This window comes from Vigna unguiculata, chromosome 8 (assembly GCF_004118075.2).
Source record: "Vigna unguiculata cultivar IT97K-499-35 chromosome 8, ASM411807v1, whole genome shotgun sequence".
Lineage (NCBI taxonomy): Eukaryota > Viridiplantae > Streptophyta > Magnoliopsida > Fabales > Fabaceae > Vigna > Vigna unguiculata.
The window spans coordinates 30,007,793-30,020,005 of NC_040286.1; the positions used below are offsets into that span (position 1 = coordinate 30,007,793).

General features: G+C 35.8%; 2 protein-coding genes across 3 annotated transcripts; both read left to right on the plus strand.

Moving 5' to 3' along the window:
* Positions 1-5,344: 5,344 nt before the first annotated feature.
* Positions 5,345-8,135, plus strand: LOC114193462 (exocyst complex component EXO70B1-like). Of its 2 annotated transcripts, none has more exons than XM_028083273.1 (2): positions 5,345-5,583; positions 5,743-8,135. In XM_028083273.1, exons 1-2 carry the CDS (start codon positions 5,539-5,541, stop codon positions 7,783-7,785), a joined length of 2,088 nt encoding a protein of 695 aa, XP_027939074.1. In that variant the 5' UTR covers positions 5,345-5,538; the 3' UTR covers positions 7,786-8,135. The 2 variants fall into 2 exon arrangements, with proteins under 2 accessions (XP_027939074.1, XP_027939075.1); XM_028083274.1 differs by having other exon boundaries at positions 5,346-5,583; positions 5,958-8,135.
* A 1,618-nt stretch (positions 8,136-9,753) lies between these two features.
* Positions 9,754-12,120, plus strand: LOC114195089 (exocyst complex component EXO70B1-like). The gene has a single exon (XM_028085485.1). The coding sequence runs from the start codon at positions 9,754-9,756 to the stop codon at positions 12,019-12,021; it is 2,268 nt and encodes a 755-aa protein (XP_027941286.1). The 3' UTR covers positions 12,022-12,120.
* The last annotated feature ends 93 nt before the right edge of the window (positions 12,121-12,213 follow it).

The following is a 12,213-nucleotide window of genomic DNA, read 5'->3' on the forward strand; positions in this document are numbered from 1 at the left end:
AGATTTTGAAAAGGTTAATGATAAATTGATAATTCAACATTTTTATCATATTCATATTCGTACTTTAACATATATGATATATTCTTCAAATTTTAGCATATTAAAAAATACAGAATACTTGTCTACTCATACAAAAATTTGAAATAAACACGTTCATGCCTAAATCTAGAAGAAATAACCACTCTACACAGGTGTAAGTTTTTTCTTCTTTTTTTCTCTTTTTTATGTGGGTCAGCCCGTGTAAGTTGCGGGTTATGCGTGTCAAGGTTTTATTCTTGGAGGGTGATAGAGTTGAGTTTTAAACCGTGTTTGCATGACAGTATTTATTCTTTAGATGATAAGAGATGAATAATTTGATGTGTTAACTTGTGGGGATTTAAAAGAGTGGAAAAGGAAGAAATAAAGAGATTGTATTATTTTCGCAGCAAAGATTTAAAGGTGAGTTGTGTAAGATTACTGAAATGTCTTCTATTTTTTAAATTCAAAGTCGATTGACGTGCATGTTTTCTTAATTTATGCAAATTAATGACACAAATCATTACTTATAATATTGTATAATTATGATAATAATGAAAAAAATATGATTTTTAAAATTATGTTCAGAATAATAATTAATACCGAAAATTTCTAAATTGTTTACAATTTTTTTCAATATGTTAATATATTGTATTTTATTATGTTTTTATTAAAGTAATTATTTTTTCAATTTATTCATTAAATATTTTTATAAAATAAATCTAATTCATCTAAATATAATTTTATATTACTTTCAACATCAAGAGTAATTTGGTAATCTTGTTCTTCTTTCAATTAAACTTAATTTTTAATCTATCATTAACAAACTTTACTTTTAAATCTACTCAGGTTCACCTTCAAGTCCCTTAAAATGTCACCTTCAATTCCCTTAAAATGAAGAGCACAAGCTTCACTCTCTAATCTACTCAAATCCATCTTCTCTCCCCCCAAATCATTTTTACAAGTGAACACATTAGAGAAAGGTGTGATTCGTGATGAAACTGTGATGAGTGAGTCATAGGAGTGGAATGACGAGAATATGTGTATTGGATGAGGTCTCTTCATGAAGATGAGAATCAGGAGTAGAGATCCCCAATTTATAATTAGGGGTGGCAATGCGGCCCGGCCCAGCCCAACCTACACTTGGCCCGCAAAATGTGGGCTAGGTTGGCCCACCATGCATTTACAATACAAGTTGAAAAGTCTGGCCCGTCCACATAACTGCAGGCCTGCGGGACCACGAGCCAACCCGTTTTTTCTTTTAAATCTTATGATAAGACTTTCCATGTTCAACAAATTGGAAAACTTTAAAAAGTTCACAAAATTAGGCAAAGACTTTGGGGAGTTAGATGATAAATTGATAATTCAATATTTTCATCATATTCATATTTGTACTTTGAATGTATTTTTTAAATTTTAGCACATTCAAAAATACATAATACTTGTTTTTTTCCACTCATACAAGAATTTGGAATGTTTATGCAAAAATCCATAAAGAAATTAACCTATATATACAAAAAAGTTTTTTTTTTTATACAGATCGGCAGGCCAACCCGCACGGGCTGCGAACTATGAAGGTTAGGCTTTTACAAACCAACCGACTCAATATCTCAATCCACCTCACATTTTTAGTGGGCCTATAAATCAGTCGTGTCAAACCCATATTGTTACCCCTATGTATAATAACTTCAACGTTTTTGAATGGCAAGAGGGAAAGACATTCTGTCTCCTCGACACCTATAGCGATTTCATTCATTTTGACTTATTTTTAACTCTTGTTTTTCATTCAATTTTTTAGTGTTATATTTTTTATTTTTAATATTTTTAAACTATTCAAAACACAATCTAATCTAAAATTCGTAACTAATATTTTTTAATTTATCAAATTAAATAAAAATAAATTTCTTAATTTAATTCATTTTTCTTCTTTTTTTTCCTTTGTTTAGTATTTTTAAAAAAAATTAATTTTAATATATTTTTTTAGGGTTAAATATGTTTTTGGTCCCTTAATTTCAATGAATTTTGGAATTAGTTTATCTCGAAACTTTAGATCAATTTAGTCCTTATATTTTGAAATACGTAGATTTAGTCATTTTAATCAAATTTTGTTAGGTTTATTTGATGTTGTAACGTCCCATTTAATTTAGCAAACAAAATTAACAAAAACGTCGCACGAGATAACGTAGTAGCGCAGTCCTGGAGTTTAAACCCTACTCCTTACAACATAAGGCACACCACGGTGCCACAGAAAAGCCAGTTATGAAGTTAAAAGGAACATAAAGAGGTCATACGTCAAACAGATACATGGGTCGTAGCCCTAAGAAAAGCCCAACAAAATAAAACATCAGCTCCAGCCCAGATTGACTATGCAGCGAAGTCACCGTTCCCTTGTTGACCACGAGAACCTCTCGCTTCTGCTCACATCAATAAATTGATGATCATCACAAAAGAGAAGTACCACACCCAAGACAATCAAACAAGTAAAAGGGTAAGCTAGAGCCATAGGATTTCATCTATACAAGCAAATACATTTTCACAATCCAATACACACATCTCAACCAAGCATGTTATGACTTCTCAAACAATACACTACGACTCGACTCGACTCATCCGGATACATATAACTTGGTCGGATTCAGCGGATGCTTGCACTTGTGGTGGATACCTCTGCTCACCCCCGAGTTGCTCACCCCCGAGCTGCTTACCCCCGAGCTATGTTTTACAAGTGTTACAATGAATTAATTTTCCCTCACCACAAGGTTAGCCCTTAATGAATTTCAGGCCTCCTGTTACTCTCACCACAGGAGTCAGTCCGCTCTAGGTGAGATTAACTGACTCCTTAGAGTGTCAGGATGCAACCTTATCTTGAATCCTTACCTAGTTATACAGATGGGGCACCACCATGGACATCTACTAACAAGGGCCATGGAATTACGTCCCGACCACTGAAGCACGACCTTGAGAATCTCACCTAGAGATCCCAAGGAATTACGCACTGACACAAACCAAACTTTCTTAATCAAACAAACAGATTCAGCATGCATACCCACAAATATATACATATACATCTTATACAATTTCTCATAATTCACCTCTTTCGTATTCCCAGCCAAACCACCAACACATTATTCCCAAACCCGGGATATGGAACTGTGTCTCATTTCATTACCATGCCACATTGATACCAACCCTTTCATGTTTCATGCCGAACTCATACCAAACTCATCATTTCAATTTCATGAATCATCTCATACAATTATCATGCTCACATCATGTTAAAACTCACAAATCACAACTCATACACCACCTCATTCATAAAGGCCATTTAGTTCATAATCTTAAAGGTAATAATCATGCAAGCATGTTGTCCACTTTTGAAATCAAGGAAAACATCAAAGCCAACCACCTTCTCGCCCAGCATCTCGCTCAGGCAGTAGGGTCTCGCCCAGGCGAGGAGGACCCTCACTTAGGCGAGAGCTCCCTTCGCCTAAGCGAGACGTTTGCTCGCTCAAAAAGAACAGTGGTTCGCCTGGGCGACCATTCGTGGAAAGATACTTAGGCGAGCCCCTTCTAATCTCGCATAGGCGAGACATGCCCGCTTGGGCGAGTTTAACAGTTCTCGCCACTATTTTCTCCTGCAGCAGACAATATAGCATACCAAACAGTGATCCAACTATTTTATATATCCATAACAATACTCAAAACGCAATCAATCGCAAGACCAACACCAAACAACCACAAAATCTCAAACATTTAGGAGGGGTTCTAGCTTCCCTTACTTGGAAGGGTTTGGCAGAAGATTCCTAGACCAAACTGGATTAGCATCGTAGCTCCGATGCTAGCTTTGGGGTGACTTAATGAACTGGAAAAGAATGGCAGTAGAGGCATGAGCTACACAGAGTAACAGTAGCAAGAGTTACAAACACTGTGGAGGGAATACTTACGTGAGGAGGGAGACACTGGTTCGAGCTCGCTTGACCACAGTAGCACCAAACTCTAACGGAGCGGGAGACGACTGTGGCTCTTAGGATTTTCTGAGAATGAGCAAGCAAAATGAATTATGGCAGACTTCGGATTCAGTTATAACAGTTGGGCCAGCTCTAGGCCCAATTACAAGGGACAACCCTTTACTTTAGGGCAATAAAATGTAAGACAATTTTTTTTAATGGGCCTTACAGATGTTTTTACATATTTCAGGATTGTATTTGAGTTATTTATACTGTTTGACAGAAATAAATCTAACAAAATTTGATTAAAATGACTAAATTCACTTATTTCAAAAAAGATGGAGAACTAAATTGGTCTAAAGTTTCAAAATAAACTAATTGCAAAATTTACTAAAAATTAAGAAATTAAAAACATATTTAACCTTTCTTTTTATTATTATCGGACAAAATTGCTTGTCGAGAACTTTTTTAAACTGTCTTTTCATGACTTGTTTAAACGAGACCATATCCTCATCAATACTTAATTCACCTTTATGTTCAAGTGTTCAATGCACAAATAAAATCACTTGATGGTGGTAGAGAATCTGATCACTCAGTCACCATCTTCAGTTCCTTAGGCTGGGAGCCTAATCAAGAACATATCTTTGTTGTTTGTTCCGTTTCCGGTGATAGGTTCACCCGTCACATTACCATCCAACAACGCGTCTGCTTGGGCGACTAGAACGATTTTGGGTAGCGTGACATTTTAGGTGGTTTTGCTATGATTTTAAAGAGTGTCACATCAAATTGTAATACTTGAAATTATTACATATAACTTGCTTTTATTAAAGGATAGGGAACACGGTAGGTTCTTTTATAAGACACCACAAAACAATGACGTGAAAGAATACCTCAATACATTCGTTCAAACAAGTTTCAAAAATTTAAATTGACGAGAAAAGCTTGCTGGATCATAAATGAATCAAGCAACATATTTTATTTGTCAAATAAAAGAAGGTATATTTATTCTTTTACACTGATTTTAAAAACTACTTTTTAAAAGAAAAAAGTAAGGAAAAAAGAAAGAGGAAAATTAAGCAAACTCATTTCAACTCCCATCATCACTATCACAAGTGAGTATGCACTTGCCCTTTTCTTTGGGTACCTCTAGTAAAAGTAGTATTTTGCGTGAATAGAACCAATCATTCTTTGAAAAACTATTAAGGAAAAGGGAAGATGCATTTGAAACCATCTTCCAGTCATTTTTTACTTTTTTTTTCTGTTTCGTTCTAAAAAGATTAAAGTATCTTCAGCAAGTTGAAAGAACTAGTAATTATATTATTTGACTAAGATATAAATTATTTTGATCAAGAATGTTTGGTAAGTAAGTTTATGTAATTAAACCCTAAACGGGCAAAAGAAGAATCCAGTTCTAAGTCAACGAGTAGAAGACTGATGGCACTTTCCCAACACCTTCCTTTCAAACTTCTACAAAAAAAAAGGGGGGATTAAACACCCATCCAAAAAAAAAAAAAAAACAACGGTGGTTGACATCTTTTTTGTTCCTGAAAGCAAACCCTGCTTAAGAAACAACACAATGCTCATGCTCATCAAAATTCAGAGTTGGCTTCATCAGCCAAAGGTATGGAGATTTGTGTGTTTTTCTTCCTCTATTGTTGGACTTCTCTGTTATGCCTTCAGCTCTTCTTTCAATCATTTAATTGGAAATTGGTGCTGGTGGAAGATCTTTCTTTACATTGTTTTCAGTTTCTTAATCTCCCTTTCAACCTTGTTTGCAAAGGCATGGGAGTACCCCAACCCTCGTTGTTTGGAAGCTCACACATCATTTTCTATTTTGGTAATCACTTCTGTATACTCCTTCTTTCTTGATAAAGATGTGAAAGAGAAAGCAGATGCATATAGTCTGGTTTCCTCTGTTGCATTTGATATCATGTCTCTAGGCTTGTCAAGGCTGAGTCAATTAGGATTTGGGGTTGATCTCTTGTATTTTTTCAGTGGACTTCTGACTGTACAACTCATGAGAATAAAACTATGGTTAGTCATTGTTGGAGGAGCTTTCAGTTATTCTCTCATCCTTCTCCGTTCCAATTTGGATCCTCAACGCCGAGATCATGCAGTGGTTGCAATTGGTTCGCATTCACAACCACAAGGAACCAGTCATAGAGTTACTCAAGTGGATTCACCCCAAACAATTATCACTGCTACTGGGAATGCTTCTTCACAACCATTCTCAGTCAATGATATTGTTTTGCCTTCAACAGGAACAACACGTAGTGCTTTTCAAGTAGTTTCACCTCAAGAGGGTGGTGCTGGTGGTGCACCCCAAGAAAACATTGATGATACTAAGGCATGCTTCATGGGTTGTGTAGAGGCTCTTAAGAAGGAGAATGCGACTGTTATCAGCACAATTTCCATGCATGTAGACAAATACCTTAAAGCTAATATTCTCAGTGAGGACCAGATTTCAGTGCCAGAATTGCATGGCGACGACAACATGGTGGTGGATTCATTATCGTCACGAATGATCAGCAAACTCCGTGAAAGTGTGGAGAAGATGGTGTCAGATGGATTTGAGGAGGAATGCTTCCACGTGTACAGTAATTGGCGGAGGGAATTTCTGAAAAACAGTCTCTGGACATTAGGGTTGCGAGATCAAGAGCAAAACATGGAGGACGTTAACAAGATAGAGAAGATTGAGAGGTTGATAAAAGCTATGAACATAGCTGCGAGGATACTCTTTCCCAATGAGAAGAGACTCTACTATCGTGTCTTTAGCGGCTCCATTGGGGAGTTTCATTTCAGGGAACTTTGCACGGAATTGGCTAATAGTTTGATGAACTCTGCGCTTGCCTTGGAAACTTGGTGCCATTTCATGCGAAACACATTGCAGGAGTTGATACAAGAGTTTGAATCATGTACAAGTACAACAGTCATAAATATTGTGGTGCTACTGATAAGGCAGAGATTGTACATTTATGAGGCTTTGGAAGATGTATCAGCCATTCCCGGTGGCGGGATTCATCCTATTACCCTTGAAGTGATGTACAACATTTATTCTGTTTACAAAAACGGGGAAATTAGTAAACTTAGCCAAGATTTAGAGGAGGGAAAGATTTCACCATCTGAGTACAGGGTCAGAATGACAAAGCTGTCTGAGAGTAGTTTGGAAGCTGAGTCCGAAAATGGTAATAAGCTTAAAGAGACGTACTACAATTCTCTTCACAAAAGTAGGAAGAGTAGATTTAGCCATGGTTTAGACGAGGGAGTGTTTTCTTCACCTGTGTACTCGGCCAGGATGATACAACTTTTAGAGAGTAGTTTAGAAGCCAACTCCAAAAATTACAAAAACCCGACTTTGTATTATGTTTTCATCATGAACAACAGGAGATTCATTGAAGTAGAGACAAAACTGAATGGACTGGGACCTATTTTTGGAGATGACTGGCTCCACAAAAACACAACAAAACTCCAACAAAACCTTGAACTCTATCTAAGAAGCTCATGGAATAAGATTGTGGACTTTTTGAAGCTAGACATCAATCAACTAGAGCCTAGTGTTGCAGCCGAGGTGATGAAAGACAACCTTTATTGGTTCAACGAACACTTTGACGAGACATGCAACATTCAGTCTGCATGGTCTGTCTGTGATGAGGAGCTAAGGGAGCAAATAATAAAATTCATAGAAAACATGCTCTTGCCAGCATATGGAAGTTTCCTTGGGAGATTTGAGGAATTTGTTGGGAAGCATGCTTATAAGTACATTAAGTATGGAATGTTTGAGGTTCAAGATCGGCTCAACAAATTATTTCTTGTAAGGGGGTAGATGAATCTGTTGCTGGCAGAGAAGGAAAGGTTAAGCGAGTTAAATTTAGAGAACAATAATTTTATTATCTCTGTTTCAAAGGATTTGTGCCCTGTCTGTATACCACTCTGTTTCAAACACAATCACAAATGTCTTTCATTTTTTTTATTTTGTTTTCATGTTTTAGATTGGCTTCGTTCAAATTTAAGTTTGGATATATTTTTGTAATTCTATGCCTGAAGAGAAGGAAATAATACCTTTGTTTGGGAAAATTTAGTATACAGGCTTAACCAATCTATGGATACTAACAGCTTTTATGTCAACTGTCATTGGTCTTCTCTGTTGTGCAATGAATTTTTTGTTTTTTTTTTCAAAGTGATGCATATTTTTAGCAGTTTTATATTCATCAATTTCTATGGTCTATCAAATTCGAGTTCTTGATGAATGCGGCATATAATGAAAGTGCTTTCGGGATATCAAATTTGTTCTTGATGAATGCGGCATATAATGAAAGTGCTTTCGGGAAGCGTTCATCTCACTTTGGGAAACTATGTTACTGCAATAACTGAGAAAACCAAAACACTGAACAACCATAATATTGCAAGATTGTTCCGAGCTTCTTCCAATACCAATGGCAATTTAAAATTTATTTTGCAAAAAGAAAAAAAAAATGCATGTCTGCACCGTAATTGGGAAGCTCACAGTTAGCATGCTTGATATTTTATCAATTTTCATCATTCTATACTATTGTCATTCCTGCATGTACATAAACAGTCTTGTCTTTCCATTATTCTATATTTTATATTTACCTTTTTAATAAAAAATTAATTTGTAACAAAATTAGTATTATTGTTTAGGTAGTATTTTGAATAAATAAATAGTCAAAATAGTTGTTCAGGAAATTATTTAACAGATTAAGTTGTATGTAGCTTATCTTATTTTAAATATTTGTTTCTAATTGATAAATTTATTACTTGATTCCATTCAATTCTAAAGGTGAAATATCATTTACATAAATAAATTATAACCTTGTCTTAAAACTATCACATCTGTTAATAAAAATGTAATATTCTATATACAATGTTTAGTATACAAAATTAAATACAAACTAATATTATATAAACTAATATAGATTTTATAGATCTATATTTAAAAAATTAGACTATATTACTCTATGTTAAACATCCATAAGTGCTTATAATTTCGTTTAAGTTTAAATACTAGTTGGGTTCCTCTTTTGATTAGGTTATTTAATTTGGTCTATTTTTTTTGCACGTTTAATTTGGTCCTTGGTTTGTTAAATTATGTTAAATTTTGATCTGTTCATCGATGTTATTTAAATTGATTACGACAAAATATATAGTCTGACACTATTCACATTATGTGAAATGCTCAAATTATGATAGTGATAGTTTGTGTTTTGTTCCCGTTAAATTTGTTCATTATTTTAATATGGTTTGAGAGACTATCTATCGAGAAGTCTTCCATGTTTAAAGTTTGTTCAGTGTAACTTTCTTAACAAACCGTAATACTGTCAAACTACCTGTGTTTAGAATGTGTGTTAATAAAAGTGTTTTTTTTCAAAATTCTTATATTTGTTATTGTTGTTGTTAAGAACCCAATATATATAATTATAGATTATGTTTAATGATTATCTCGAGAGAACAATTCATGCTCTAAATCTTGCCAACACTACCCAATCCAAGTTATTTTCTTCGGGTTTTTTTAGTTATGTGTTTTAGATTGGCACAGCTTAAATTATTTGACACGTTTAAACGCAAAAATAAAATGAATTATACTCGGTGGTGAGTATAATTGATATACCGAATTAATTGAATTTGTGTTTGATGCATTTTCAGGATTTTACTGATGTTCTGATTGCATGGGGGATTATTTCAACAAAGCATTGACTTGACTGCAAAGACTGATGAAACTTTATCAGTACCTTCGTTTCAATTTCCTAAAATAAATAAATAAAGGGTGGTTGACATGTTTGTTCCTGAAAGCAAACCTTGCTTCAGAAACAACACAGTACTCATGCTCATCAATATTCAGAGTTGGCTGCATCAGCCAAAGGTATGGAGATTTGTTTGTTTTGTTTCATCTATCGTTGGACTGGTCTGTTATGCTTTCAGCTCCTCTTTCAATCATTTACTTGGAAATTGGAGCTGGTGGAAGATCTTTCTTTACATTCTTTTCAGTTTCTTAATCTCCCTTTCCACCTTGTTTGCAAAGACATGGCAGTACTCCAACTCTCGCTGTTTGGAAGCTCACACAGCCTTTTCTGTTTTGCTGATAACTTCTGTATACTCCTTTTTCCTCGATAAAGATGTGAAACAGAATGCAGATGCATATAGTCTGCTTTCCTCTGTTGCATTTGCTATCATGTCTCTAGGCTTGTCAAGGCTGAGTCACTTAGGATTTGAGGTTGATCTCTTGTATTTTTTCAGCGGACTTCTGATCGTACAACTCATGAAAATAAAACTATGGTTAGTCGTTGTTGGAGCAGCTTTCAGTTATTCCCTCATCCTCCTCCGTTCCAGTTTGGATCCTCAACCAAGAAGTGGTTATCATGGACTTCAACACCAAGATCATGTAGTGGTTGAAATTGGTTCGCATTCACAACCACAAGGAACCAGTTGTAGTAGTGTTACTCCAGTGGATTCACCCCAAACAATTATCACTGCTACTGGTAATGCTTATTCACAACCACACCAAGTAATTTCACCTCAAGAGGGTAGTGTTGGTGGTGGTGCCGCTCTGGAAAACATTGATGGTACCAAGGCATACTTCATGAGTAGTATAGAGGCTCTCAAGAAGGAGAGTGGGAACGTAATCAGTACAATCTCCATGCATGTAGACAAATACCTTAAAGCTAATCTTCTCAGTGAGAACCAGATTGCAGTGCCAGAACTGCATGGCGACGACAACATGTTGGTGGATTCGTTGTCGTCAGGCATGATCAGAAACATTCGTCAAAGTGTAGGTAAGATGGTGTCAGATGGATTTGGGATGGAATGTTTCCAAGTGTACAGTAATTGGCGGAGGGAGTTTCTGAAAGAGAGTTTGTGGACATTAGGGTTGCAAGATCAACAACTGAACATGGAGGACAATAACAAGACGGAGAAGATTGAGAGGTTGATAAAAGCTATGAACATAGCTTGGAGGATACTCTTTCCCAATGAGAGGACACTCTTCAATCGTGTTACCAGCTCCATTCCCTCTAGGCAGTTCCGTTTCAGGGAAATTTGCACAGAATTGACAACTATTCTACTGAACTCTGCCCTTGGCTTGGGAACTTGGAGCCATTTCATGCGCAACACATTGCAGGAGTTGATACAAGAGTTGGAACCATTTACAACACTCAGAAATATTGTACTTCTGCTGATACGGCAGAGACTGTACATTTATGAGGCTTTGGAAGATGCATCACTCATTTCCGGTGGGGGGATTCATCCTACTACCATTGAGGTGATGTACTATGTTTATTCTATTTACAAAAATAAGGAAATTAGTAAAGTTAGCCAAGATTTAAAGGAGGGAAAGATTCCATCATTTGTGTACGAGGCCAGAGTGAGAGTTCTGTTCGACAAGAGTTTGGAAGCTAAGTCAAAAAATGGTAATAAGCTTACGGTTGCGTACTACATGAAATCTCTAAACCAAAGTAGGGAGAGTTCACTTAGAAAAGGTTTAGAAGATGAAATGCTTTCACCTGTGTGGATGGACAGGATGATAGAGCTTTTAGAGAGCAGTTTCGAAGCCAACTCCAAAAATTACAAAAACCCAACTTTGGGTTATGTTTTCATCATGAACAACCGGAGATTCATAGAACTCAAGACAAAACTGAATGGACTGGGACATATTTTTGGAGATGACTGGCTCCACAAAAATACAACAAAACTCCAACAAAACCTTGAACTGTATCTAAGAAGCACGTGGAATAAGATTGTGGAACTTTTGAAGCTAGACATCATCAATCAACTAGAGCCTAGTAATACAGTCGAGTTGATGAAAGACAAGCTTTATCGGTTCAACGAGCAGTTTGATGAGACATGCAACATTCAGTCTGCATGGTCTGTCTGTGATGAGGAGCTAAGGGAGCAAATAATAAAATCCATAGAAAACATGTTGTTGCCAGCATATGGAAGTTTCCTTGGGAGATTTGAGGAATTTGTTGGGAAGCATGCTTATGAGTACATTAAGTATGGAATGTTTGAGCTTCAAGATCGACTCAACAAATTGTTTCTTGTGGAGTAGATGAATTTGTTGCTGGAATAGAAAGAAAAGTGAAGTGAGTTAGACTTAGATAACAATAATTTTATTATCTCATGGTTCCAAAGGATTTGTGCCTGTATGTTTCAACACAATCACAAATGTGTTTCGTGTTTATTTTGTTTGGTTCTATGTTATGGAATGAGTTTTTCTATGGTCTATCAAATTTAAGGTCTT